The following is a 27,055-nucleotide window of genomic DNA, read 5'->3' as shown; positions in this document are numbered from 1 at the left end:
CATCAGAAGGAGCCGTGCTTGCCGCTGTGGTGCTTACGATAGAGGTAGGTGCTGACGGTACATCGGGTTCAAGGACAAGGTTTTCGAACACCATGAGGATTATGCGTCATCCTGAGCTTCCTAAGGAGCATCGCGTCCGGTCAACGAGCCATCGCTCCGGCAATGATGTCGTCGCGCTCTCATGGGCGACTTCCGATTGAGAGGGTGTCGAGAGAAGAGATGAGGTTGACATTGAGGTTGAAACAAAGGTTGAAACATGCCCGGCTGTGGAGTAAGCACGCCGTTTTAAGGAGAGCGCGATGCCGCCCTGTGCTCACTCTCATTCCTCGGCCCCCTGCAATGGGCCATGAGCACCACCTCTCCGTTGTTCCCATAGCCACAATGGTCGCGAATCCCTCAACTTCCTCGTACACAGGTCTAGTCTCTCGCGCAACGTCGATGCAAGATGCGATTTCGCCGACCTTGCATTTCTGATTGTGAATCATGCGTCTTTTGCAGCGACATGCCAATGGCACCCTCAGCCTGACTGACGATCTACACGATGATGACATTCCGGACTACGTGGTACTTTCTCACACCTGGGGAGCACCCGCACAAGAAGTGACGTTGCAGGACTTCCAGAGCCGATCTATCCGGCGACGAAGGGCCAAGTCTGGCTACCAAAAAATCCAGTTCTGCAGCGATCAAGCTGCCCTAGATGGATATCAGTACTGCTGAATCGATACCTGCTGCATCGACAAGACTAATCATGTTGAGCTCACCGAAGCCATCAATTCCATGTTCCGTTGGTATCGCGAAGCTGCCCGATGTTACGTCTACCTCTCCGATGTGCATGCGGTGGGAATACAACACAATGCATGGCAAGATGACTTCAGGAACAGCAGATGGTTCACCCGGGGCTGGACGCTCCAGGAGCTTCTTGCACCAAGACTGGTGGAGTTCTTCTCGTCGGAGGGCATTCGACTTGGCGACAAGATCTCGCTTGAGAAAGAGGTTCACAGCATCACCGGTATTGCTGTTGAAGCGCTTCGAGGAAGTCCTCTCTCTGATTTTAGTGTCAAAAAACGCATGGATTGGGCCGCGAAGCGCAAAACGACCCGTAAAGAGGATGAAGCGTATTCCTTACTCGGCATATTCGATATCTACATGCCGCTCATCTATGGAGAAAGAGAGAGGGCTCTAGTAAGACTCCGAGAGCAGATTGACAGATCAATACAAGGTATGAAATGCAGCATGGCCTCCAATACCTTGAAAGTCTCAGCGCCGCTGTCCGCTTTAGTGAGCCCGTCGTACTGACGCGCTGTGTAGGTCCCGATCCATCACCTTATTCGGGGACCAATGCTCCAAGCACTTCGGTCAAGTCTCTTCATCCAGTCAGGAAGAACTACCGCAAGGTCCATGTCACAATCCTATACTGGGAAGTTGATGAGGTGTTTGACACGGTAAGATCCTGAAGTGCACGATGATTGTATATTCGCTTATTCGTGCCAAACAGGTCAAGAGAATATCCGATGTTTTCCGTTCCTTGTATCGTTATGAGGTGCGAGAAATTCGACTGCCGCATCGACAGAAAGAAAAGCTTAGATGGCCGTGGCTAAAGGACTCTCTTGTCGATGACAGGGATCTCCAGATCATGTACTACTTGGGCAGCACAATGAAGCACAACGACGGCCTTGTAGATGGTCTCAGCATCGCTGCGTCCCCCGTCAAACCGTCGCTGTAAGTGGACTGAAACGCAAATCGAAGTATAGGCTAAAAGTTGTGCTAATCGCAGAGATTGTGATATCTATCCTGACGACCCAGATCCTGGCCCTCTTTACGGGCCAGAATTTCCTGGACGCGAGTGGTTGGCATATATGATCGGCATTCCAGAGCTCAGCTCGGACGTCGTAATCGTGCTTGACTGCTTCATCGAGGAGCTAGCCGAGCTCAACACGCGGGACAACATCCGCTTCGTGCTCGACAACGACTATGCCTGGGCACGTTATCTTCTCCTTTTCGCTGGTTACACCGAGGCTTCCACTACGGTGGGGAAGTTGTCCGACCGACTCATGTTATTGTTGGAGGAATTAGCATCATCGCTCAGGTTCTATGCACGTGAAGGACTGATCACGAGCGGGATAGTCAGAGAAAAGCTGGCTGAAAAGGTCTCCTCCGATGCTGACATCAATTTACATTGGTTTGGGAACGACGGCAGGGACTTGATACACTTATCGCCATTGCCTGCGTCTGCAGCACCAGCCTCCTGAAACGCGTCATGGCTATGGGAATCCCGAGCGGGGCTTTGATATTGCCAATGCTTCGCACGGCAGATCTGCGGAAGTAGGAGAAGGCTGAAGAAGTATTAGTAGTCGGAAACATGTCATGATGAGTTCCAAAGTTCTGGTATTCTACTGCTACAGCAAGGTGATGATACAGCTAATGTACACAAGTCTGATTTTCTCGTGGTCTGAAGAGGACATCCGACATTTTAAATCCACGGCTTCTGCATTATGGCAGTCGAGTGAGGGGGGATTTTCGGTAAGCCAAAATCAAATGAGCGCGGGCTGGGAATATGCTGGTTTTGTTGAAGAGTCTGCAGAGCCAGATCGCGATCTTGCTTGACGGCTTCCACATCTTTGGGTGACTCCGGCTGAGTAATGTTCTTGGTGTTCCGCTTGAAGGTAATATTCACTTTTCGTTTCCGTCTGCAACACCACAAAAGGAGGAGCATGATCATGGCTAGACCAGCGACACCGCCCAGTACGCCGCCGGCCACTGTTCCAGCAGGGGCAGATTTGGAGGCCTTGGAACTGGCTGTGGGGCAGGGTGTCTTTGACGAACTGGAGCTATGAGATGCAGAGGCAAGGCTGAGAGTCTTGGTCGTCGCGACGGATCTGGAAACCGTGATACTAGTAATGGACGCGGTTGTTGTGGGAGGAGAAGAAGGTACTGGCACTAGGGTTGTTTCGAAGCCACCCCCGAACACCGGAATTGTGCTTACGACCATGCCGTCGGTCGTTGAAGGAAAGGAGCTGCTGTCTGGATCAACTGTGCTCGTTGCCACTCCTTGCAAAACCGTCTGGGTTACAGTGACCGTACTCGGAGCGGCGCAGGAATCCGATTCCATTTGAGTGTTTGTGGTATCTCTTCGCCAGGGAAAGAACATGGTGCTGGGCGATTGCATCGGCGAGGCTTTCGTGCAAGGTCCTTACGAGGGCAGGATACTGCAGTATTTGGGCAGCTCTGGTTTACTGCAGGATGGGATGGGTTGTGTGCACTCATCTTGGGGCTATATTCATAAGTATTGCGTTCAATGAAGCAACTCACCTTTGTTCACCTGCGCAAGAATATCCCCATGGACAATGAGATATAAAGACAACCTAATTATAGCTGGGTGTTGCAAGACTTGCCTTTGTTCTGTCTTCACATCGAAGGCCTATGATACGCTGAGCAGGCTCGAAAATAAAGAACAACTCGATTCTCTTTTGTTGTATGTTAGATTATAGCAAAGAAGTGAAGACAGTATGTTCAAGTTAGCGCCGATTGAGAGCACCATCTCCGCGTGGGTGGCTCGTGCGTGCCGTTTCAGAAAGCGTCTACCATGGTAATGGTCTGTGCATAGGGGACCCTGAATCCCTTACCGATGTACATAACTATACTCGTACGTCAAGCCCTGAGTCGAGTCAGGCATCGTGTGAGTTTAGCGACTTAATAGCCATGATGCGACCATTCTCCCGCCATCGCGACCATTGCGGCTGATCGGCTATGTAGGTGAACGTGGAGCCACGTGTATACCTAAGACTTCACTATTCTAGTCCCGTTTACGACAGCTGTCAAGTTCGAGAAGGGCGGTTGAGAAGGAAAACGTGCAGACGTGCAGGAGACGGGATGTGACGTACCGCTAGGGGGAAACTCAATGCAAGGCGTTCTTGGGACTGTAGCACTAGAAGGCGGCGCTATGATGTGTGATGCAATTACTGCAATTGTAGGTTTAGCATTATTGCACGAGGGCATGGTATTGAGGCCGGGGGAAGTTGTATCCCTTGATATGAATGCGGGTGTAGTCATGAAAACGGCTGTGCAACCGGAGACGATAATCTGCAGGGTACACGATTCGTGAACTGACAGGTTTTTACCATCAAAACACCAGGAGTCCAGCAGTATGGTTTATCTTTGGGCGTTGGGGTCTCGTGGAGTCAGAGGGGCAAAGGCTTTGGATGCAGAAAGTCCCAAGGCAATTTGACTGCCTCAGCGCCACCCCATGGTCCACGCCCGGCAAGCTTGCCGGATAGTTGGCGACAACGATCAACAACCACGAGGATGCCGAAATACGTGAAGAACATAGCATCTGAACATCTTCCCTAACCGACATTGTGCAGTCTGGACCTCGTAATCTTAGGAACAGCGCAAAGGACGGCCGAGAGCACGAGGCTGAGATGATCAGTGATCTCAAATGTACAAAATCGATGCTGTCTGCCGTGCGAACTGTACCCAGATGGGAAGGCGCTTGTTGGTTGCCAGGATACTATGAAACACTTAGCTCTGGGAAGACAGGGGCATGGTACTGAGAATAGCGAGTCTTGCTCAGAGGGTTGAGCCTCCGATTATCGACCCTACGTGGCTCATGGATCGCAAAAGAAGTTCTTCGGATGCGGGAGGCAAACCCGACATATTTTGCAAAACCTGTCATTTTTAGCTGGTGTCAGTCTGCATATGTAGGCTGAAAGCTCTTTTCATGTATATGCAACTCGGACTGCGCGGATGCGGCTGCTACAAAGAAGCCCTCTTTTGACAGGTGACACAGGCAATGATCTGGCCAACTCGAAAAGAGACAGTGGGTGAAGCGGGATCACCAAGCGTGGTTGGTAGACCCCGTATCTGAAGGATAAGAATCCTGACAGAAGTTGGACATGTTTGCTACTGAAGCTTGTTACGAGGGTGATCCCATGCCTGTGGACAATGCAACGCAGCGCCTCCACGCGTTCTTGAACCAACATGCCAAGAGCGCTGGATAGGGCTTTGAGAAGCTGTTTTGGGTGGGGAACTCTTCAGGACTGATGAGAAGGGGAGGTCGGATGGGGTTGACTCTCGCGTATCTGTACCTGGCTAGCGATAATAGCTATTGATTTGCCAGCAAGGATCAGGCCGACACAAGATGCACCATGACGACAGGGCGCATGTTCGTGGAACTCTGGCTGCCCTTTGATCATACCTCAATGTGTAGCGTTGCCCAAACTTCAGGACGTCGTCGCAAGGTGCCTCTTTGGACGAGGTAGACGGCAAGACCGTAAGTTGGCGAAGAAGTGTCTGAGTCCACAGCGCAGATCCAGAGGAAGGGGACGAGGACGAGGTATCTAGGAACGGAATCTATTTCTTGGAGCATTTCGAATATGGCTAGTAACAGAGACATGGCGATTTGCTGAACCACTGACATGCCTTTTTCGAGCGGGTCTGTACCAGTGAGCACTGACCAACGATAGGCGACCCTTACCGGAGTTTTGACCACGGTGCATTTAGCTTCCACCCTTCCACGGCTCCAACCACCGCCACCTGCGCATAATGTGGAATCTGTCTGTGCTGATTGATTGACTTTTCTATTGACAGCAAGCCACTACGTCTTTTTGATGTAAGGAGATACTAGAGTGCAAGGTGAGGAGCTGAGGCGAAATCGAAGGAAGATTTTCGGGGTGCTCATAAGGTCGTTTTGCCGGCTGCAGACGCCCTGGGCAGAAAGATGATCTCCGGAGGATCGCTGGACGATCAGGACGGCCCTCTGTTGAACGGTTTTGTTCTGAGGATTGGAGTGCTCTGGAGGCTGGCTGGGTTTGAAAGTTGACCGCGTGTTGACTGGTGAAGTGGTGAAATGGATGACGCAGTGACATGGAGTTTTGAGCCTTTGACGTACAAATGGCGCTTTGTGAATGGACAGGGGAGCGCAATTGGCGTCCGCTGCAAGATGCGAGGCGAGCGATCTTTTGCCCATTTTAGTCACTTTTTGTTCCGCTTCTCTTGGCTGATCCGGACTTTTCTTCTCTCAATCAGTCTTCCACCTCGTATTTGATATTGTTCTACTAACTGACTCCGTATCAGGGACCAGGGCATACTTGAAACTTATTCATCTTGACATGGGTGTGGCCGTGGGAAAGTTGTCCTGGTTCCCCCCTTTGGTGGCTTGCAGCGTCCGTAGTACGAGCTAGTCCCTCATCCATCGAGTGGAATGCCCCTCTCGTGTTGAGGTTCGGACCAGTTTTCAGTCCTGACACTGACAGGCACCGTGGCGCTCCCAATGGCACGTTTTTGCCAGCCATTGCTAGCCAAAGCGGCGATACACCCATGTCTCTCCATCCAAAGCAGACAAGGGGTTTGCAGAACTTTGTCCGACACGGCCAGCAGCCACCAGCATACATTTTCCCCCCAGGTATGACACGTAGTAGAAAAGATAAACACCCTCTGTTTCCGTTGCTTCTCGAGCTGAAGCCTTTTCTTTCCCATCACCCCTCGTGAATGTAAGAAGAACGACTCGTTCCGTCTACGATCGACAGCAGCCAGACGACAGAGTCTCAACCGCGACTGCTTTGTCCTCGGAGCACTTGACCAGAAGGCGCTCAGATTCCCCAGTGTTCTCAAACTCTATCTTACTTTTTGTCACTCTCCCGCCCTGGTTCAATTCCCAAAAGTCTCAATCGTATCGATTGATCTTCGGAGTGACCGTGCGTGACCTCCACGTGCCGAATCGGCCGGATCCAACTACTTAGTATCTGCTTCCGCCAGTCTGCGGCTACACTTGCAATCATTGTCCAACAGCCACAACCTACGTCGACCTAAGATTACCCCAACAACAGGTCACTATGGTTCTCTCACTCAATTACCGGCGTCCAGTCTATGTCACTACTTCCTCTCGCACCTCATTCGAGTCGGAGAAGCCAACAGAGTCGATTATATCAAACTCCAGCTCTACACATGGCATCCCTGATGCTCTGTCGTTTGACAAGATCATCAATGGCGGAACCTGCCCAGTGAGTCCTTTTTACACCTGCATGTGCTTCAGTCGTTGCAGGACGATAGCTGACACGGATATAGCCAGTGACTACTCGCGAGTTCATGGACTTCCTCCGCTACATTGAACACGACGCCGAGAATCTCCAATTCTTTCTGTGGTACCGTGACTACTGTCAACGATTTGCCGAGCTACCAGAGAGCAAGCAAAAGTTGGCACCAGAGTGGACTCCAGAACAAGCTCTCGCGGAGAGGACCGCCACCGAAAAGGAGAAGCCAAAGAAGACTCCCGCCAGCGCCGCTGCTATCCTGAAGGGAACCGATTTCGACCCCAATCTCAAGGTGACCGTGCCAGATCCCTACGCACCAAACCCTTTCAATACGCCTCCAAGAACACCATCGGCCGCTGATCACGACAGTGTGGCGCCGTCGACTATAGGCTACAGCGAGGACGGTACCACCCTGCGAACTGGCACCACGGATCACAGCAAGGTAGCGGAGACAGCATTCGAGGACGCCGGTACACTGCAACCCTTTACTATCCAGCCTTTCCGTGAGGAGATCTCCCGCATCATCGCCGTCTATATTGCCGAAGGTGGAGCAAGAACGCTGAACCTCTCGGCAAAGGAAAAGGCGGTCCTCCTCAAGGCTCTTTCCATCACCACCCACCCAACAGCTTTCCGCGATGTCATTGCCACGGTCGAATGGTCATTGCGGCGTCAAGCCCATCCCAACTTCATTCGATGGACAATTTGCAATGGAAACCCGCCACGACAGACCTTCGCCCGCGGCCTTGGTATTGCTGGCATTGTGGCTGGCATCGTGTACGATATTGTTATCACTCTCAGTTCCGCCAACCGTGGTTGGAGAGCACTGGGATTCCTTGGACTGTTCATTGGTATTGCTACGCTGTTCGCTGGTTGGAAGGGCATGTGTGTTGTGCTGCACGGCATGCATCACCGACATCTTCGTCCATGGGAACTTTTTACCGACGACGACGAGGCTTCTTCAGACTACACTTTGGGAAAAGGTTCATTCGACAGCTTGGGCTCTTTCAACAGCTATGAAGACGCTCCCTGGGTGGTCAAGTACGAAAAGCGCAATGTCATCCGCAAAATCTTCGACCGTGAAGTTTGGATCAAGGAGCCTATGCTGCGTCAAATCCAGGATACCATCTTCCTCCAAGCCTGTGTTACTGCCTTTATCATCTCAGCAGTCATTACTGCCATCTTTCTAGCTGTAAGCCATTCATTCACTCGAATCGTTTTAACGCAGTCTAACTCATTTGGCACAGGTACCACGCGGCAACTACTATTGATCAAGACTTGCCACAACGAGCTCGACGTCTTACATCAAGCACAAGCCGCCACTGTCATGCAATCTCTAGCGGCGAAAAGAGATACCCATTTGCAAACATATTTAACGAGGCACAGTCGCGGGCGAAATCCAACCATATCTTTAGGATCAAAGTTATACTGAAGGGCGGGTACCTGAGTATTTGATGACGATAAGACCAAAGGCACGATGCGAAAGATATATCTGTCGGAATCTCGTTGAGTAATTAGTTCTTTCTGATAGTGAGATTCAGTGTCCAACATTCCTGAGGTCCTAGTCAATATATCTGATTCGACGTCTCCATAATGTGTTCTCGAACAATGAGTGAATGAGTGACTCAAGACGAAGACGTCCTTCTCAATGATACATGAAACCATTCCCCAGGATTTCTCTTTGTGACCGTCGCTTTCGCACGTGACGGTGAAAGTTCCTGTGGGGTCAGACACGGTCGCGTCAAACGTAGGCAAGGCCAAACTTACCGCGTCGCATCCATCGATTTCAGGCTCGCTATAACATCGACCGCCACAACTTCCCTCATAGTCATTGCCAACTTCATGATGGCTCCTCGAGCGGGTCGGCGTTCGAGAACGCTCGAATCCGACGAGGAAGACTCAAGACCGAATACACCTTCCTCAACCGCGCCTAATGATAGCAAAAGACAACGGAGGTTCGAGACACTAAGCAGGAGCAGCGATGACGATGACGACGCTTCGCCCAGTAGGACGTCTATACCGGCTACTCAACCTGTATCGACGATGCTTCAGACGCAAGCAAACAATACCCGGGTGAATGGCATCACGGCTTCCTCGGGCGGTCATCAGCCTGGCGCCATAGTCCGTGTGAAGTTGATAAACTTTGTCACCTACGCATCTGCAGAGTTCTTTCCTGGTCCTAACTTGAACATGGTTATTGGTCCAAACGGGACAGGAAAGAGTACGTTGGTTTGTGCCATATGCCTTGGGCTTGGATGGCCACCATCGGTAAGTGCTATACCTGGGACTTACGTGCTCTTTCTCACCTTCGATAGTATCTTGGGCGTGCAAAAGATGCAGTTGAATTCATCAAACATGGCTGCCGAGAAGCGACCATTGAAATCGAACTCCAGCGATCCGCCTCTACACGGAAAAACCCAGTCATAATGAGAGTGATCAAAAGAGAAGGGAGCAAATCTGTGTATACTCTCAACGGAGGTCCTGCCACTGGAAAAGCAGTCCAAGCACTTGCGAACTCCTTCAACATTCAGATCGACAATTTATGCCAATTCCTTCCGCAGGACAAAGTCGTGGAATTCGCACAGATGAGCCCAATCGAACTCCTCGTGAGCACTCAACGAGCTGTTGCGGGCGCCGACATGGCCAGAATGCACGAAGACCTTAAGAAACTGCGCAGTGCTCAGAGTGAGGCACTCAACATGAACAAAGCTGAGCAGGAACGGCTCGCCAACCTAGAAAACCGACAAGAAATGCAGCGCACAGAAGTGGAGAGGATGCGAGAGCGAGCACTCGTCCAGAGAAGACTTGACTGGTTGCAGAACTGTCGACCACTTGCTGCATATACCGAAAGCAGGGCAAAGTGGCAGGATTCGAAAGAACAGAGCAAAGTCTTGACACAAGAGCTGAAGAGGCTCAGGAATCTTTCGGCTCCAATCATGGCGGAATTCAATGCCAAGGAGACATATGAAGCGGAGGTGCGTGCATTCAGAGATAAATGCAAGAAAACCTTCGAATTGGCCGAGCGCAGATGCGCCCCAGCAGCAAAGCAAATCGAGGATGCCCAGGAGGCGTGCAAGGTGGGTCAAAACAATATTGAGGCGGAAAAGAGCAGTAACAGCAAGAATCCGGGAGAGATGAAACGTTTCGAGGCCAAGGTAGCAGCACTCGAACGCCAAAAAGAGCAACGGCCTGAGGAGCCCGATAATCGGGGCATGTCCGATGCGATAATGACCTTGAAAAATCAGGAGAGGGCTCTTGTAGAAGAGAAGAGTGGATTGGACACTCGCAAAAAGGCGCTGGGGGCGCAGGGGAAGCAGAGAAACGAAAGAATTAAAGAGTGTGAGGCTGAGCTCACGGCGATGGAGACCGAAGCCGGCAAGCAAGAAACCAAGCTGGAGAAGATCTCCCGTGATACATTCAGAGCATGGGAATGGATAAAGGCAAATCGCGAGGAGTTCAGTCAGCATGTCTACGGACCACCAATTGTTGAATGCTCACTCAAGACTCCGGCAATGGCCGATGTCATTGAGACGCTACTCCAAGAGAGTGACTTCAAAGTCATTACGGCTCAAAACCGAGAAGATTTTGCCAAATTGCAGCAGAAGCTGACCAAAGAGCAAGGACTTCACGACATAAGTATCCGAATGTGCTCCGCTGAGAACCTGGACCAATTCAGGCCTCCTATATCAGCGGAAGCAATGCAGAGGCTAGGCTTGCACAGTTGGGCTCTTGACCATTTGGAAGGTCCTGCGACAGTCCTAGCCACTCTTTGCAACGAGAGAAGTCTGCACCGCTGTGGAATCAGTCCGAGAGAGCTCAGCCAGCAGCAACATGACGAAATCGCCAAATCAGCGGTCAGCAGCTATGCCGGCGGAAGGAAAATCTATCAATTCACGAGACGAGCCGAGTACGGCTCAGCTGGAGTATCTGCCCGTGCCAGAGAAGCACGTCCCGCCAGTAGATGGACAGATCAGCCAGTGGATATGGGTAGGAAGACAGCACTAGAACGCGAGATCAGTGAACTGAAGGGAGAAACCAAAATGATCCACACAGAGTTTGAGAATTTGAAGAACGAAATACGCAAGATTGAAGCCAGAATTCTGCAGTCAACAGACGAGCAATCGCGGAAACGTGAAGAAAGAGACAGCAGGCAGGCAGCGTGGATGGCCTGGAAATCTCTCGATGCGAAAATCGAGCAGCAGCAAGAGAATATCGCCAAGCTCCAGCAGAAGATGGAAGGACACAGAGGTCGACTTGAGGAATTGAATACTGAGATGGCCAAGGCACTGACAGACAAGACTGAAGCAGTCGTCGCGTTCGCATCTATTGTCAAAGAGGTCAAGGTCAAGTTGACCGCTCTTCTTGAAGCTGAGGTTATGCATGTCGAAGCCTCGTCGGACCTGGCCGTATTGACGGCTCAAAATCAGCACATTGTGCAGAATATCCAACAGAAAGCAAAGGAGGTGGATGAGGTGGACCAGATCGTTGCAACCGAAAAGAAACGAGCGACAGGGTTAAAGGAGACTTGCAGAAAGATTCAGGCCGAAGCTGAGAGACTCAAAGAGGAAGAAAATGAAGTTGGTCTCGCAGAGATCTTCGAGAAAATCGTCCAAGACCTCAACAGCGTTGAAAAGCTCGAGGGCGAGATCGATGCAGAAAAGGCCAAGCTTGAATTGACCGAGGGTGGCAGTGCCGGCATCATCAAAGAATACGAGGATCGTGCCAAAGTCATTCAGAAGCTGCGAGCTAAGCTGCAAGAAGATGCACAAAAGCAAGACGATTTCAAACACAGCATCCGGGAGATACGGAGCAAGTGGGAACCTCGACTCCAAGAATACATTTCCCGGATCAACGACGCTTTCTCCGACTCGTTCGCACGTATCGGATGTGCTGGTCAGGTGGCTGTTTACAAGGCGCCATCTGAGAATTCTGCAGACTGCACAGAAGAAACCGGTGGGGTGGACAATGGACTCGACTTTGCCAATTGGGCAATCCACATCAGCGTCAAATTCCGCGAAACAGAGCCTCTCAGTCTGCTCGATAGCCATCGCCAATCAGGTGGTGAAAGAGCAGTCAGCACGATTTTCTATCTCATGGCTTTGCAGAGTCTAAGTCGAGCGCCTTTCCGTGTGGTGGACGAGATCAATCAGGGTATGGATCCACGAAACGAACGTATGGTCCATGGACGAATGGTTGATATCGCGGCGGATGATGGTGGAAGTCAGTATTTCCTCATCACGCCCAAGCTGCTGAGCGGATTGAAGTATAGACGGGGTATGACGGTGCTGTGTATTGTCAGTGGTGAGAACATGCCGGCCGCGAGAGAACTAGACGAAGAGGGTCGGTGGGTTGATGGGCGCAAGGTTGACTTCAGGGCGTTTGTGCGACTGGCGAAAGATCTGGGCTATGCACAGGGTAATGGTGATAGAAGAGTCGACTCGGGCGTTGGGATGAGAGGGCTCGGCGGTGCAAGTCAAGTTACTGCGGTCGGGGCATGATTGACGAAATGATTCTGCTGCTGATGCTTTCAAACAACCAGCGATGGTTGTACGGTATGGATATGCTTGATGGTGAAGTTGCTGGCTCCTATTGATGACCTCGGTGGATAGTGAGGTTCTTCATCTTCAACCGAGGCTTTGGGGTGCGGAATGAATCTCCGCCTCCGCTTAAACTTGTCTCCTCCGCATTTTGGTCTCCAACGGTATTGAATGCCGACATAACCGATTCTTCACACCTTCAATTTATTGTTTTTGGACTTTTGCGGTTTGACTGTTCGAATTCTCGTTTTGGAATACTGCTGCTAATGGTGCCGATGCGTGGAAATTATGGTGCTCTTCAAGTCTCTCCATCCAGATGTGGAAGGTACGTACTAGCCAGAAGGTTGTCATTATTCGTTTCTTAACGTGTGTGGTTTGACACGTGAACAGTTCCCGAAGATATCACGACATGGGAATGGGTGTTTGAGAGTGAAAAGTACTCCCCGCTGTATCAGAAAGACCAGAAAGATCGATTATGTGCCTACGTCAATGCCGTCACTAAAGAGAGACTCGATTGGGCGGAGGTCAAGACTAAAGCCACGCAATTGAGCACGGCATTGATCAGAGAGTATGGGTTCCAAGTGGGTGATACGGTGTCGTTGTTCAGCACGAATACGATTTGGTATCCTGTTGCTATGTGGGCTGTTATCCGAGGTGGTATGTTGATCTTCCCTGACGAGCATGTTTTCAGGTGCAGGATTTGAAACCTGGAGGGAAATGGTCGATGGTTCGGGCTGACGTTATTGTGTGGGACTGTAGGTGGTCGAGTCAACGGCGCTTCTCCGGCATATAATGTCGAGGAAATGAGTTATGCATTGAAGATTGCTAAGACAAAGTTCCTCATGACGCTGCCTGGGTCATTAGACGTGGCGTTGGCTGCGGCGAGCAATGTCGGGATACCTCGCCGCCATGTCTTTCTGCTGGAGGGCAAGGCCGATGGATTCAAAAGTATACAGGACCTCATGGATATTGGAGCTCGGTATACCGCTGATGCGCCGTATCGGTTACCACACGGAAAGACGAATAAGGACGTTTGTGGGTATTTGAACTTCAGCAGCGGGACGACAGGCTTGCCTAAGGCGGTATGTACAAGGCCCACAAGTCCGTTCTGTTGTTGCGTTTGGTGCGTTCGAGAAATCGACGCTGAGATATACAATAGGTCATGCTTTCTCATCAGAACATCATTGCGCAGTGTCATCAGCTCAGACAACTTCAGGCCCCGGGCGGGTATAAGATCCTTGCAGTCATGCCGTTGTTTCATAGTACGTACCTATGCTCCCCGGGGGAGGGAGACGTATCGGCTAATCTGTGGTCTGGGTGTCAGTTACCGGTCTCGTCCGTTTCTGCTGTTATCCTGTCTTCATGAACGGCGACAGTGTCATGCTGCCTTCATTCACGATGGAGGGGATGCTCCGGGCCATATGCGAATTTCAAATCAAGGAGCTCATATTAGTACCGCCCATCATTATACGGCTTGTGCGCGACAAGATCGTGGATAATTACGACCTTCGGCACGTGGAGCGGTGGTCATCGGGGTCTGCACCAATCTCGCCTGAGATCATTACCTTGCTGCAGAAGAAGTTTCCCTGGACCGGTTTTCGACAGGGGTATGGCGCGACGGAGTCAACGGCCTGTATAACGGCACATCCGCCCACTCACTACGACTACAAGTATGCGACTACGGGAGGTATGCTTGTTGCGAATACTGTGGCTAAAGTCCTCGATCTTACTACGGGGAAGGAGTTGGGTCCGAATCAGACAGGCGAGATCTGTGCGCGAGGTCCACAGATCGCGATGGGATATCTGGACAACCCGGCTGCAACGGCGGAAACGTTTGATGCGGAAGGGTACTTCCATACTGGCGACGTGGGACATTTTGATTCCGAAGGACTGGTTCATATTGAGGATCGCATCAAGGAGATGATCAAGGTCAAGGGACTACAGGTGCCGCCTGCCGAATTGGAGGATTTGTTGTTGGGACATGCTGAGGTGGAGGACTGTGCCGTGCTGGGTATTGCGGATGAGTATGCTGGTGAGAGACCCAAGGCATATGTGGTGCTCAGAAAAGACATTGAGCCGAGTCAGGACGTCGGTAGACGGCTATTGAAGTTTGTCAAGGAGAAGAAGGTGAGGTATAAATGGCTTGTGGAAGTTGAGTTCACAGACCAGGTGCCGAAGAGTCCGACAGGGAAGTTACTTCGACGGATATTGAAGGTGAGTGACAAGGATCCGAAGAGGACGCCTGGTGTCAGGGTCAGAGATGAGAACGAAAGGGCGAGGTTGTAAGAGATTAGACTTCTGAAGTGAATAGATGGATTGAATCTATGAGGCTGAAACGACTCGTCGACAAATACGTCATCCACTTGTTTGAATTGTACGTACAAAGTGCTTCAACCTTTCAAAGTTTGTGAAACCTGAGACTCCGGGCTTGACGTCTTCTTGCAGATATATTCACCATCAAGTACGTCGTGATCTCTTGCTAGCACAATGTTTTTCAAGGCAAATGGACAGTCCGACGACAACAGCCCTGGTATCCGTAAAGGAGGAAATAGTCGATGTCGTTACCGAGGTCAGACGAGTACCGATACGTGACAACGAGGCTGAGAAAGATGAACGCAATAGCGCGGCTTCACAAACGCCTTTTCGAAAGCTATCTACTGAGCAAAAACTCCTGGCCATCGTACGACAAAGCGTCAAACCCTTCTCAGACCGTCTGGATCCTTTTGCTGCCTTGCCCGTCAACCTTGATCGTTTGCAGGAGCATCTGGTCAGTTTCTACCTCTTGTACTATCCCAAAGCTACGTATGGTTTCAGTCCACGACTTCGTCCACATCCGGTGGCCAGCAATTTTTCCATTGCTTTGACGACTCCGGCATGTTTTCAGGTCATCCTTGCCCGGTCCGCGTTGTATCGGATATCTCTCAAAAAGTATGCATCTGACGGCGAAAAAGATGCCCTCGATTTAGCAGTGATCAGGCACAAAGGAGAAGCCTTGCGAATGATCCGCTCTCTGAGCGTCAAAGCGAGTCCAAATCGAAAAGACGACCTCCTGGCTTCCATCATCAGTCTGGGCACCTTCGACCGGCGGAACGGTGCAAAAGATGCGTCCGGTGTGCACTATTCGGCAGTTAGGAGGATTCTCAAGACCACAGGTGGTCCACTCGCAGTCACTTCAGTCCTGCTGTCAAGAGTCATGTGTTTCTTCGAATGCATCTATGGCACCAGTCCGGAAAGCTATATCTGGGACGAATCAGACCTAAAGCACTTGATCAGTGGGCTCAACGGCTTCCTCACGAAGCTGTGGGGCCTTTGGCAGTCACTCTCGAGCATCCATGAGCTCACACCACTGTCGGCTGAGGACTCGGAGTCAGCACCCATCCATTCCTTTGGTCTGCAACCGGGGTCGGGACTTCTGTCTATACTCGAGACGCAACCGCCGTCAGACGCCGAACTCACGCAGCAACTGCGACTTGAGATGATTTTCCAGGTGACATGTTTGCTCACTCTCGGGACGATTACACTGGATTATGCTCACGACTTCCGGACCTTGCAGCAGTACATGGACAGCATCCATAAACAGATCGATGACCTCCACTTGGCAGGGCAGAGCTGTAATAACGCAATGTGGACAATCCAGGTCAATGACCACAGCGACGCTCACAGTCGAAGGATATGGCGAGCAGCATCTTTCGCCTGGGTACTCAAACATGTCTCATACACTGTTCAGTTGAGCCTCAAGGAATGGCTCCTGACCTTTTTCAAGGGGCAACCTGTGGTGGACAAGAGGTATCGTCTGGACCCTTTTCATTTCAGTTACGCCAACTGAAGAGAGATAGCAGTAGTCATATCCTTGGACAGACGTCAATTGGATTGCATTCTGCTGTCAGGAATAAATCTAGTCAGCTTCTCGCATCGCATGTGGAGGAGTTCCTGCGTGACTTTGGAACATTGTCGCTTATCGATGATTCGTTCAATCGATAGGTCAGGAGAATTGTCGCTGGCGAGGGGATCCAACAACAGGGGCGAATAGAACAGAGCTTCTAATTAAAGGAGCAACCTTGACTCGAAATGGTCTAGAGGGTGATTTGGGTAACCCTTGGCAGACTTTCCGCTCTGATCCGCCACTGGACAGTCAGGAACAGGCGCAGAATAAGCAGTCCGTTACCCCGTAGATCTCTCTCACAAAGGTTATGCATCGCTGATGTTATGATGCCACTCTTCGGACTGAGAGGGAGATGCTCTACATGCTGCAGAGTACATGTCTGGTTCATCCTCACTTTTAACCAATAATGGACGAATACTTGCACATCAATGACAAAATAATAAGCAAAGAGATGGATACCTAGGTACTTGTAAGAGAAGGCTCCAGGCATCAGGCTGCTTGAAGGAAAGGAGAGTAAACCCAATTCCCAAGTGCAACGGTGACAGCCGATGGTGCCTGTCCCCCTTAGAGTTAGTGCCTGTCCTTCACTGCCCTTTGCGCAATAAACCTTTACAGCACGCGCTACCCTTAATTTTACTATTGCTTTTGCGGTATGGGGGCCATGGCCAATGCGCAGGTCTCGCCATCCATCAGGCTTCCATTCCACCAAAATCTATGCTGACCACATTCCCTTATTACTCTTCCACACATCACATGGACCGCCATTCTCACCTCACACAGACCTTTTGCCGTCGTACTCCAAGGTTTCTTCAATTCTGGGTGCTCGGAATCATGCATTGATTCGACCTCCTTACATCTGTGCTCTCACCCCATGTCACTCATTTGAAGAACCTGCTTCCCACCCTCCTGCCTGCCCCTCCTCTGGTCACTCGTTCCTACCAGCAAGCCGCTCGCCCAGTCACTCATTTATACAGTCCATCAACGCGTCACACTTCTCTGGCTCTTCGATACAGCGACCTGTTTAGACTATACACTCAATTGCCCGCCAAATGGCCGTCCAAGGTATGAGAAATATCCCCGAACAACACTCGACCAGCGCTTGCTAAACAATGTACGCAGACGGTATTTCCACCATCTATGGTGTTCCCACCAAATATGTCTCGCTTTTGACCCTCGTTGTTCAAAACTCCTCCTTGGTCCTTGTAATGCGATACTCCCGAATCCTACCCGGCCCGAGATACCTCAGTTCAACGGCCGTTGTTCTTTCAGAACTTCTCAAATGTATAATATGCCTATACGTCCACATCAAAGAACAGCGATCCCAACTCCAATCTTCAGTACTTCCTACCCTCTCAAACGATACCAACCCGTCATCAACGACATACAGCATGCGTCAGCTTTGGAACGATGTATTCAGTATCAAAGCTGGCTTCTTTAAACTTCTGGTGCCTGCCATACTATACACGATACAGAATAACCTGCAGTTTGTTGCGGCGACGAACTTGGACGCCGCTACCTTCCAGGTCACATACCAGTGCAAGATCTTGACCACCGCTCTGTTTGCTGTATTGATGCTGGGTCAGACTCTGTCGCCTAAGAAGTGGTTGTCCCTGGTCATTCTTACAGCCGGCGTTGCTTGCGTTCAGATTCCCACTACGGGCGGTGCCACAACCACGACTCAGGAAGGGAACTACACGCTTGGCATAATTGCGGTGGCAATTGCCTGTCTTTGCTCCGGTTTTGCTGGTGTATATTTCGAACGAGTTCTCAAAGGCGGTCAATCCGCTTCTATTTGGGTACGCAACATCCAACTCAGTGTCGGTTGCCTGGCGATAGCACTCTTCGGCTGCCTTATGTGGGATGGCCAAGCTATCGCTCAAGGTGGTTTCTTCCAAGGCTACAACTTCATCGTCCTTCTCACAGTCTGCACTCAAGCTGCAGGAGGGCTCATCGTGGCCATGGTCATCAAATATGCCGACAACATCCTCAAAGGCTTTGCAACTTCTCTATCCATCATCCTTTCGACTGTCGCTTCAATCTTCCTCTTCAACTTTGTGCCTACAATCTACTTCTTGATTGGGTCCATCTTCGTTTTCATGGCGACCTATCTTTACAGCATGCCTGACGCACCCAAAGTTATCGACCTTTCTGCCATCAACGAGAAAGGACCTATGCTCAAGCTCGAGGATTACGACAGCGAAGGAGAGACTGAATCTTCACCGGCTCGATCGTCTTTCAGAGATGAGAGTGATCTTGAATCAGCTGATGACGACCGCCATTCCACTCTTAGTGTCTACGGTCAGGATGACGGGACGCAAAGCCGGAACTTTTCTCCTTCTCTGATCTCCGCAACTACGATGGAAAAACAAGTGCTCCCCGAGCTAGGCCATGTTGCATAGAGTTGTTGCATTTGTGAGCATTATTTGTACGGCTAAAAAGATTTTATGATTACTGGATTGGATATTGTCGACCCCAGAGACCGGTCCATATCGACTAGCGAGGAGTACGGCGTGCTTTGGACCCCTTTTGGTGACTGATGGGTTGTCATTTGTCGAATCACTTTACGATTGTCAACAACATTGCTATTGCCATCGGCGGCATTTAGAGATTTCTATGGGGATGGATGCATTTACGATACCCGGCCAGGCTATCTGGTTGCAGCGCTTGAAGACTTGATTATTTTGAGTAGATCTCAATGGAAGACCCTCTATTCAGTGGAAGAAAAACAAATACATTCCCTAAAGTAGTCCAACCTTTCCGCGAGCCCATCTCGTTCTCTCCTCCCACTCCTCGCCTCTCGTATGCAATACACCAGCGATCTCCGCGACAAGCACTTTCCCCGAGTTATGTGACCACCAGAAATTCTCGAGATTGCCCAGCAGGATCGCCCAGTGCACGAAGATCAGCAGCGACAGGGAGTCACTCTGGCGGAGTTGGGACACAAAATCTCCACCTGCCATGCCCAACCAACCGACTATATGGCCTCTGTAGATGTCTGAAGAGTCCTTGGCTGTTTGTGCTAGGGTCTCATCTGTCAACGCAGGGGGAAAGTTCTGCTTAGCATAGCAAAATTCGAGAAGCGATATAGCACGTTTATTCGTGGCGAACTTGGACAGCTCCGTGGCGCTGCTGGAGGCGTTAAACTCGTCGTTCAGAATGGTAAGCCTGTTCAGCGCTTGCGCGGCATCGGCGTTGGTTATGCGCCAATTGTCGGTTGTGTAATCGTCGAATGTGCCTAGAACGACTCGAAACGGCCCAGACGCTAGCCAGTCTTTGCTGACTTCGATGATGGATGCTAGGCCCCTCAAGTACTCGAACAAGGTGAATATACTCTGCATCGAATTGAGGTTAGGGCCTCCGCCCTGGGAGCCGTCTTCGATCCCGGGAATGGCAATGGCGAAGAGCATCGTCAAGATCGAAAATCCAAACACGGCACTGCAATTGTCTGGTGTCACGTTCTGGAGGACGCCATGAAAGGATTCGAATGCCAGGTTTTGATACTCGACGGCTTTCTGAAAGTAGAACGATGACGAGGACAAGAATGATCCGGTGCTGTTGCTCTTGGCCTTGAAATCGGGTTGTCGCGTCAATTTGGCGATATGCAATGCCGCGAACGCTAGGATGCCGTTCAGGAGGAATTCGTGCTTGAGTGATTCGCTGGGGACAAAGCTTTGCCAGACTTCGATGGTCTCGGTGGCTCGTAAACCGATGCAGCTGATGTATGCTGAAGTCGAGTAATGGTGCATGAGCTCGAGTTCGAGAATCCTGTCGGACTGTTTGACGACAGGATCGCTTGGATCTTTGTAGACCGGAGTCACTGCCGGGGTCAATTGGGACGATGGTTCCGATCTAGGACGACTTGTCCATAGATGAACAGTTGATGCAGGACTTGTAGTGATCTCATGACTCGTCGCGCTCGTGGCTTCGCGATCTGGTGTGACTCCTCCAATGAAGGAGCATTGTAACTCGCGTTTCACACAGTTCTGGCAGATCGGGCCTTTCTCGTTGCACTGTGTGAGAGATACAAGGTTAATCTTAACCTTCGTGAAAGTATGGGGATCGACGCGTAAGGTTGCGGAGTAAGGACGCTTTACCTTGACTCGTCTCTGCTTGCATTGCATGCAACCATTGCGAGATTTATTATGCGAGCGCCTGGGTGGCATCAGTCCTCAATACTTGAAGACATTCGTCCCTCGGCGGGAACGAGTCTGCGAAAGTCGTTGCAATCACTGTCTTTCCATGTCACGAAAGGGCGAAAAGGGTAGAATGATGATGGCGGGATGTCGGGAATATAAATCAATCAAAACTCCGTATCGGGACGTGCAGCCTTACGCTCAAAATAGCAGAATCAGGCACTACCATAAACCCAACAACGCGAACATTTATTGTCCCGCAAAAGACATAAAAGTTCCGCTTGCCCTCTATGCTATGTAATGGTCGAGTGTACCTGAACATGCAGTCTTCCAGGGTATGACTAATCCTTTAGACGGGACGAAGATGCTTCAATGCGCACGTCAAATCTCCGTGGAAACTCCCGCGGAAGGGAGTGGCGACGGCTTCAACAACCCTGTGATTCTCTAGGAGGTGACGGTGTCTGAACGTCTTTCACACTACTGTACACCGAGCACTCTTCTCACAACTCTAGCACTGCCCCCATCTTCCAGCGAAGCATTGATTTCGCTCGGGTAGACAATGGCAAACAGGACCGTATTTGCAAACATGAGCAGGGCATCAAAAACGTACAGGAACTTCTCGTGTGAGTTCAGATATCCATCATTACCCTGGCCGTATTCCACCACACGGATGATGGACCGGAAGAATATAAGCACACCGCCTTGGTACAGTGTGTAGGAAGCTTCCAGCCATCCGCAATGTTACCATCTGACAGTTTGGGCGTGGGCACTTTGCGGATGCGGACATGGACGAGAGGCCACCACAATGAAGAAGTTGGTGAGTAGAGGAGAGACACGTCGTGTGTAATATGCGTGCGCAACGATTGCTGAGCAGCAAGACTTCATCTTCTCTTGTATAGAGCTCTCAAGCTGAAAGCTTGCACGCGTTTACCGCCGACGTTTCACCAACCTGAGATCCAACCCGAAGGAGTAGTCGCCGGCCTACTCCCTGGAATCGTCGATCTTCCGCACAATTCCGCGCGAGGCTGGCATGGGACGACTCGATACAGTCCTCGAGTTGCTGCTGGTCGAACTCCTGGGGGTGACCTGTTCGAGTGGTGTCACAGAACTTGCCTTGTCAGTATTTGCAAAGTGCAAACTACAACGACCAGATCTCGATCTCAAGAGTCTAGACCTGGCCTTTGACTTCTCGGATACATGGAACGAATCCATTTCCTGTGTAGGGGTTTGAAAACGAGGAGATGTGAACAGTGACATAGTTGTTTGATATTGGTGACGTGTCGAGGGAGTAACATATACTTCTGAAGCACAATCTCGAAACACGTACGTATGACGATGTACTCGAACACGGACTATCCCGGACTCCACGAAGTATTAACGCTGACTCTGGTATCAAGCGGATGCTGGTGTGACAAGTTTCGGTTGGCCCTGATCATCAATGCACGAAATTCGCTCTCTTCGCCTAGGTCGGTACCGGTAGCCATGCTTGAGGTTCACCTCGGCTCGAATATACTTGTATCGGGTTGACATCTTGGTGGTGTGGTCGCAACCGTGTTAGAGGATGGATGGGAGGGACGAAGAGCAAACTGCTGTGATAGTCCATGAGCATCACGATTCGCACACTACGCATCCATGTAGCAGCTTCGGGGGTGCACAAGTAGAGAGTCGGGATATGGGCAACGAGCTGCAAACGATATTCAGAAACAAGGTCTTTCGCCATTTTCAAAGAAGTTCTCATTCGCTTTGCTTCGTGAATCTCGTAGGTCGAGCTGATGTGGGTATAGTGCTATCTCTATGAGATCGATAGTAACGACAATTCCAAAGATTCCTCTTCCGTGGCCGAAGTACACACGGCGTGCCATGTTTTTGTACATAGAAGGGGCAACAAGGGTTGCATATGGTGTGTCCCAACACTTCTGGGGAAAATTTCCAGCCATACAGTGCAGCTGTGAGGGGCTCTAGAAGTTTTCCTTGCCCCAGACAAAGTTGAAGCCCTTGTCACCTTCGCTATACATGTTACACTTGAGGTGCAGTTGATGTCCAAGACCTTTTGGACCGCAGAAGAACACGCCAGCTTCGCCGGGCGAATGTAGCTTTCGAACTGCACGGAACACCATATCCCAATTGGGGCGCCCGAAGTTCGTAGGCGTACGGAGGCCAGTAATGGCATCAGTGTCGGTGGTGTTGAGCATGATGTTGTTGGCATCTGCAGCAGAAATTTTCGCAGTCAGGTACTGAAAACAGTGTTAGCAGTCACTCACAAGAATGTAACTCTGCTCAGACTTACAGCATGAATCTCAATGTTGTGCTGCTTGTCTTGCGATTCGATAGCCATGAGCAAGCTCTTGAACCACTCCAGAGATCCGAAATCTCGGCAAACCCAGAAGAAGTACACCTTGCGTAGGCGAGTCCTGCCACCCTGGCCGGTACTCATTCGATACCAGATGGACTTCAGAATACTTGCAAAAGGCGTGACTCCAATACCCGCACCAACCAGAATGGCTGTTTCGAATTTGAAGACATCTTCCGACGCAGATCCAAAAGGACCATCAACGTAGATGCGAGGCAAAAGCTTTGTCAGTCCGTCGCCTCCAGGCGCCATGGAAATGACTTCAGAGCCTTCTTTCTTGGCGCGGTCACCACCACCTCCCCTGCCTTTGCTTTCCTCGCATCCAAGAGCCTTGCCAAGGGCTTTCGTAAAGTTGCCCACCATGCGGACATGAACGGAGATATAGTCCTCATCTGGTGCAGAGGTAAGGGTGAAAGGGTGGTACTGCCAAATGGAGACTTCTGGACAGCAGAGGAAGATGTACTGCCCTGCCTTCGTCTTCGTCTTCTCTTTGTGCATTTGAATTTCCACGACATTGCTGGGGTGCTGGATGACCTTGGTCACGTATGTCTTGTGTCGGCCACGAATCTCTCGGAGTACCCGCTCCAACAGGTAGGCAAAGCCACCATACATCCAGTACTCCCAGAACACTCCAGTACCGAAGCAGAAAGGAGCGGTGTCTGTCTTGATCATGCAAAAGGCGCCATGTACAGACCAGAAGACGAAGAAGACGATGAACAGGTGGTGGACAGACCAAAAGCGCTCAAAGTTTTTGCGCCTGGGCTTTTCGAGCGAAGTGGCCAGCATTGCCATCAAAGCAAATAGCATCACATAGCCAGACCAACCCGGCCCAGTGACGAAGTTGATCTTCAGAAAGCCAACAAAACCCGTACCCGTCTCTGCCGCAAGCCTAGCAAAGTTGTTCCAATGTGCGATTGTGTGAACCCAGGTGAAGAAGACAATCGAGAAGGCGACCAGTTTATGAAAGGTGAGATTCTTGTCGAAGGGTACGATGCTGTTGAGGGGTGTTTGGCGCAAGAGCGATATCAGCGTCCTGCAGACAGGGAAGAGGATCAAGGCGATGTCGAAGTGCAACACCAGTGCTGCTGATCGCGCAATAGGATAGGTTATGCCAAAGGTTGCGCGCGCGGTTGTGAGGTTGTCCTTTAGTTGGTAGTTCATGAACCCGAAACCGAATATCAATCCGTGAACCAGCACGAACATCCCGACGACCATTCGCCTTGAGCCTTCATTAAGCATCCATCTTTCGAACTTCTCTTTCATGGTCAAGTTTCGGGGCGCTTCGCCGCTGACTTCTCCCGACAACAACAACCTTGACAAAGGCGTCGACCGCGATCGGTCTGACATTGTGGACGATGTCGTCGAGGTTGAGCGGACCAACGGTTTCTCCAGGTAATACATTGGTGCATTATTATGCGTATTCGTGTTTGACCGTCCCAGCGGCTTTTCGTAGAAGTACGTTTTCGGCGTGTTGGTGTTCATGGCAATCGATATGTAAAGAAATGGCTGCTTCGACGCTCCACAATTGGCTTGCGTTGCTGTAGCAGGGTCGAGACTCGACACACAGACCAAGAGGCTTTTTGAAACGCAGACTTGACACAATGTAAGTAAGAAGCGAGATGACCGTGCCTGAAACGGAGCGAGCCACGTACCTTGGTACCAGTAAGGACGGCAGTTCGCACCAGGCAATGCTCTTTGTCCTTAGCAGCGAAATGAATTACTCAAATGTATTGTTTGAAAAGGTACAGAGAAGAAGAGAAAGATGATCAGCATAAACAAACAGAAATCCGGACAGCGCAGGCTCAACCATAGATAGAAATCGGATCGCTTAGACCTTTGAAGACCCCCTTCAGCGCTTCTGTTGACAGATTTTGCCCGAATCCTCCGTACGCCCAGCCCAGTATGTGCAAGATCATGCAAAAGAAAGGGGGATCTGTCGGATAGTGTTAGCGGAGCAGGTGTCATTGGAGAAAGGCTGGTCTAAGGCGTAAAACACCCACGGCTCCATACGAAGCCTAACAGCAATGGGGAAAAAGGAATCTAGATCCATGGATGAGGCGGTGGCACGGTGTTGACTTTGCAGACTTGCAGGCCTTGAAAACAGAAAAAAGTGTGGTCGACGGACATGATTTGCAGCGGATGCGAGGGGGATGGAGGTTGATGAAACACACCAGGGGCGATGCCATTGTAGGAAACGGGCCAAATTATCCACGGACTTCCTTCGTTTACTTCTTGCTTCATCCTTTGTCTGTCTTGCCGCCTCGCCTCCTTGTTTCATACATGCAAGGCTTTTCAATATACTTACGAATACAATTCCCCTCATTCGTAATGCCATCAGACCACTCCACGGACACGTACTACAGCTCACGCTTCAAGACGTTCCAACAAGTCACGACACGGGCATGAAAAGCAAGGAACATGGCACAGGACTTACTTCGGATGGTACACTTATCAAGCCGAAAGGCCGTTCCTATTGGGTGTTTCGACTTCTCGAGTGAAGTCCTTATGACTTGGTCATCCTTTGCCCAGGGCGGTTGCAGTCTGAGATGTCACGATGTCACTATCACGCAGATATCAGTGGCGGTAATAGCACCCGTGCGACTAATGTAGAAAAGATAGGACACAGAAGGATGTAGAAGAAAATACAAGGTAGCAAAGAGCACAAAGAGCACAAAGAGCACAAAGAGCACAAAGAGCACACTGTTATCCCTAAAGCACGCCCCATAGTGTAATGCATCATAAGAGTTCATTCCAGATCGTGCTGCTGGAGTAGTGCACTCTCCAGAACATCTGCGCCCGTTTCTCCTGTTGCTTCCATCACATCCGTATTGTAATGCATGTCTCCTCTCCACCCTGCTTCACCACTCCCCGTGTATGCTGCAGTCTACGATGTCACTGCATCTAACGTACTGCACCGCAACGGCTCTCAAAGTCTCCGAGCACAGGCCACACCCCTCCATCTTCCACAGCAACTAGATTGCAAACTTTCTCGTCCACTCTCTCGCTGTTGCCTCGTATCGAGCGCGATCGGTCTTGTACACGTGGGCGATCTCCGGAACAAGAGGGTCGTCGGGGTTTGGGTCTGTAAGCATGGAGCAGATGGATAGTAGGACTAAATCACGAATTAGCAGGTGGCTTTTCTGATCATATTGCCCCAATTCAATCATACCTTTTGATATCGTCAGAGCTGGACTCCACTGGTCTCGCAGAATATCCAAACAGATGCTGCCATTCGAGTTGATGTTGGGGTGATAAATTCGGGTGGTGAAGTTGACCTTCGGCGGCTTGAAGGGGTAGTCTGTTGGGAAGTGGATGGACAGGAAGAAGACACCGCCTTGGAAAGGGCTGTCGCTCTAATACCCGAGTCAGTAAGCAGTGTGATGAGATCTGGCTTATCGAGAACGTACGGGACCCATGATGGTTGCTTGCCAATGGAACTGTAAATCCATGCGTCAGTAATTGTGCCAATGAACCATGGCCACATGTTGGACAGTCGCCGTAGACTACCCAAGAGCGCCGTTCTGAGGACCAACGTACCAGATCATCACCCATAGGACCTGCGGAACATGATGAAGGAGGATCACTAATTCGCCAACTTGTCAGTATTTGATTCGAACGTCCAAGGCCACCTTATCAGGCTGTATCTTGAGTTGCCCATGACATCCCGGAGAAGGCGGATATGAGGAGAGGCTCACCGGCCGAGATCTGTGAGTTCCTTGTTGATACGCTTCAAAGCCATGGCTGAGGTATGGAAATATGCGGATGAGGGAGAGTTTGAGAGTGTAGTGGTCGTTCAAGTCGAGCGAGCGCGGGGCTGCGAACTGAGTCAATGCTTGTCCTCAAATTTAGGCGCTGGCTGGCCGAATGAGGGCGGAATGACGAACCTGAAGAGTGCAAGTTGGAATGAGTACGATAGAGTATTAGGGTTGAAGTTGATTCAGATCGCAATGGATCAAACACGTCGTACCAAGCGTTTGCGTGGGGTTCTGAGATTGATTGTAGCGGTAATAAAGAAGAGATCGACTTGGTGATGCTCAGCCGACAGCGCAGTTGGTACCAAGATGGCGAAGTTCTTGGCTTGGCAGCGATGAAAGAGCCTGACCCTTGGAAGGTGCCAGTCTCTTTTT

At 50.6% G+C, this 27,055-nt stretch overlaps 11 protein-coding genes across 11 annotated transcripts; 6 read left to right on the top strand and 5 right to left on the bottom strand.

Annotated features, from left to right (window-relative positions):
• Positions 1-483: 483 nt before the first annotated feature.
• On the top strand, positions 484-1,454 carry EDD37DRAFT_658752 (heterokaryon incompatibility; the record flags this gene model as incomplete). The annotated part of the gene is made up of 3 exons (XM_062819002.1): positions 484-600; positions 742-1,219; positions 1,309-1,454. 3 exons carry the CDS (start codon positions 484-486, stop codon positions 1,452-1,454), a joined length of 741 nt encoding a protein of 246 aa, XP_062668620.1.
• Positions 1,455-2,470: 1,016 nt separating this feature from the next.
• On the bottom strand, positions 2,471-3,148 carry EDD37DRAFT_651993 (uncharacterized protein; the record flags this gene model as incomplete). The annotated part of the gene is made up of 1 exon (XM_062818415.1): positions 2,471-3,148. The coding sequence occupies one exon, from the start codon at positions 3,146-3,148 to the stop codon at positions 2,471-2,473; it is 678 nt and encodes a 225-aa protein (XP_062668619.1).
• Positions 3,149-6,610: 3,462 nt separating this feature from the next.
• EDD37DRAFT_488480 (uncharacterized protein) lies at positions 6,611-8,669 on the top strand. The gene is made up of 3 exons (XM_062813309.1): positions 6,611-6,998; positions 7,063-8,217; positions 8,273-8,669. Exons 1-3 carry the CDS (start codon positions 6,831-6,833, stop codon positions 8,294-8,296), a joined length of 1,347 nt encoding a protein of 448 aa, XP_062668618.1. The 5' UTR covers positions 6,611-6,830; the 3' UTR covers positions 8,297-8,669.
• Positions 8,670-8,870: 201 nt separating this feature from the next.
• On the top strand, positions 8,871-12,523 carry EDD37DRAFT_566831 (myosin ATPase; the record flags this gene model as incomplete). Its single annotated transcript, XM_062814115.1, has 2 exons — positions 8,871-9,293; positions 9,341-12,523. The coding sequence occupies 2 exons, from the start codon at positions 8,871-8,873 to the stop codon at positions 12,521-12,523; spliced, it is 3,606 nt and encodes a 1,201-aa protein (XP_062668617.1).
• Positions 12,524-12,850: 327 nt separating this feature from the next.
• On the top strand, positions 12,851-14,848 carry EDD37DRAFT_658750 (4-coumarate-CoA ligase; the record flags this gene model as incomplete). Its single annotated transcript, XM_062819001.1, has 5 exons — positions 12,851-12,887; positions 12,953-13,219; positions 13,322-13,644; positions 13,722-13,824; positions 13,887-14,848. 5 exons carry the CDS (start codon positions 12,851-12,853, stop codon positions 14,846-14,848), a joined length of 1,692 nt encoding a protein of 563 aa, XP_062668616.1.
• Positions 14,849-14,959: 111 nt separating this feature from the next.
• Positions 14,960-16,511, top strand: EDD37DRAFT_487287 (uncharacterized protein). Its single transcript, XM_062813302.1, has one exon. It carries the CDS (start codon positions 15,066-15,068, stop codon positions 16,386-16,388), a length of 1,323 nt encoding a protein of 440 aa, XP_062668615.1. The 5' UTR covers positions 14,960-15,065; the 3' UTR covers positions 16,389-16,511.
• Positions 16,512-17,082: 571 nt separating this feature from the next.
• Positions 17,083-19,014, top strand: EDD37DRAFT_487221 (nucleotide-sugar transporter-domain-containing protein). Its single transcript, XM_062813300.1, has one exon. The coding sequence runs from the start codon at positions 17,555-17,557 to the stop codon at positions 18,842-18,844; it is 1,290 nt and encodes a 429-aa protein (XP_062668614.1). The 5' UTR covers positions 17,083-17,554; the 3' UTR covers positions 18,845-19,014.
• EDD37DRAFT_488129 (uncharacterized protein) lies at positions 18,987-21,108 on the bottom strand. Its single transcript, XM_062813307.1, has one exon. It carries the CDS (start codon positions 20,606-20,608, stop codon positions 19,184-19,186), a length of 1,425 nt encoding a protein of 474 aa, XP_062668613.1. The 5' UTR covers positions 20,609-21,108; the 3' UTR covers positions 18,987-19,183.
• A 1,180-nt stretch (positions 21,109-22,288) lies between these two features.
• Positions 22,289-22,888, bottom strand: EDD37DRAFT_635752 (uncharacterized protein). Its single transcript, XM_062816934.1, has one exon. The coding sequence runs from the start codon at positions 22,768-22,770 to the stop codon at positions 22,537-22,539; it is 234 nt and encodes a 77-aa protein (XP_062668612.1). The 5' UTR covers positions 22,771-22,888; the 3' UTR covers positions 22,289-22,536.
• Positions 22,576-24,655, bottom strand: EDD37DRAFT_487282 (NADPH oxidase). Its single transcript, XM_062813301.1, has 2 exons — positions 24,581-24,655; positions 22,576-24,520 (listed from the first exon to the last, which is right to left on the bottom strand). The coding sequence occupies exon 2, from the start codon at positions 24,408-24,410 to the stop codon at positions 22,836-22,838; it is 1,575 nt and encodes a 524-aa protein (XP_062668611.1). The 5' UTR covers positions 24,411-24,520; positions 24,581-24,655; the 3' UTR covers positions 22,576-22,835.
• Positions 24,656-25,581: 926 nt separating this feature from the next.
• EDD37DRAFT_580360 (ubiquitin-conjugating enzyme E2-16 kDa) lies at positions 25,582-27,006 on the bottom strand. Its single transcript, XM_062814410.1, has 6 exons — positions 26,813-27,006; positions 26,624-26,742; positions 26,466-26,511; positions 26,336-26,365; positions 26,098-26,281; positions 25,582-26,040 (listed from the first exon to the last, which is right to left on the bottom strand). Exons 2-6 carry the CDS (start codon positions 26,665-26,667, stop codon positions 25,901-25,903), a joined length of 444 nt encoding a protein of 147 aa, XP_062668610.1. The 5' UTR covers positions 26,668-26,742; positions 26,813-27,006; the 3' UTR covers positions 25,582-25,900.
• Between the last annotated feature and the right edge of the window lie 49 nt (positions 27,007-27,055).

Source organism: Exophiala viscosa (assembly GCF_022695815.1).
Source record: "Exophiala viscosa unplaced genomic scaffold EDD37scaffold_8, whole genome shotgun sequence".
Classification (NCBI taxonomy): domain Eukaryota; kingdom Fungi; phylum Ascomycota; class Eurotiomycetes; order Chaetothyriales; family Herpotrichiellaceae; genus Exophiala; species Exophiala viscosa.
This window is presented reverse-complemented; position numbering and strand designations above follow the sequence as displayed.

Bases quoted from the DNA above. Each gene is read 5' to 3' on its own strand.
- EDD37DRAFT_487282 (XM_062813301.1), bottom strand. From the start codon at position 24,410: ATGAACACCAACACGCCGAAAACGTACTTCTACGAAAAGCCGCTGGGA.
- EDD37DRAFT_635752 (XM_062816934.1), bottom strand. From the start codon at position 22,770: ATGCTCAACACCACCGACACTGATGCCATTACTGGCCTCCGTACGCCT.
- EDD37DRAFT_487221 (XM_062813300.1), top strand. From the start codon at position 17,555: ATGTACGCAGACGGTATTTCCACCATCTATGGTGTTCCCACCAAATAT.
- EDD37DRAFT_488129 (XM_062813307.1), bottom strand. From the start codon at position 20,608: ATGCCACCCAGGCGCTCGCATAATAAATCTCGCAATGGTTGCATGCAA.
- EDD37DRAFT_488480 (XM_062813309.1), top strand. From the start codon at position 6,831: ATGGTTCTCTCACTCAATTACCGGCGTCCAGTCTATGTCACTACTTCC. The intron at 6,999-7,062 runs GTGAGTCCTTTT...ACACGGATATAG, and splicing joins TCAATGGCGGAACCTGCCCA to CCAGTGACTACTCGCGAGTT. The intron at 8,218-8,272 runs GTAAGCCATTCA...CATTTGGCACAG, and splicing joins TTACTGCCATCTTTCTAGCT to GTACCACGCGGCAACTACTA.
- EDD37DRAFT_487287 (XM_062813302.1), top strand. From the start codon at position 15,066: ATGGACAGTCCGACGACAACAGCCCTGGTATCCGTAAAGGAGGAAATA.
- EDD37DRAFT_580360 (XM_062814410.1), bottom strand. From the start codon at position 26,667: ATGGCTTTGAAGCGTATCAACAAGGAACTCACAGATCTCGGCCG. The intron at 26,366-26,465 runs GTACGTTGGTCC...ATGGATTTACAG, and splicing joins GTCCTATGGGTGATGATCTG to TTCCATTGGCAAGCAACCAT. The intron at 26,041-26,097 runs GTATGATTGAAT...TTCGTGATTTAG, and splicing joins AGCTCTGACGATATCAAAAG to TCCTACTATCCATCTGCTCC.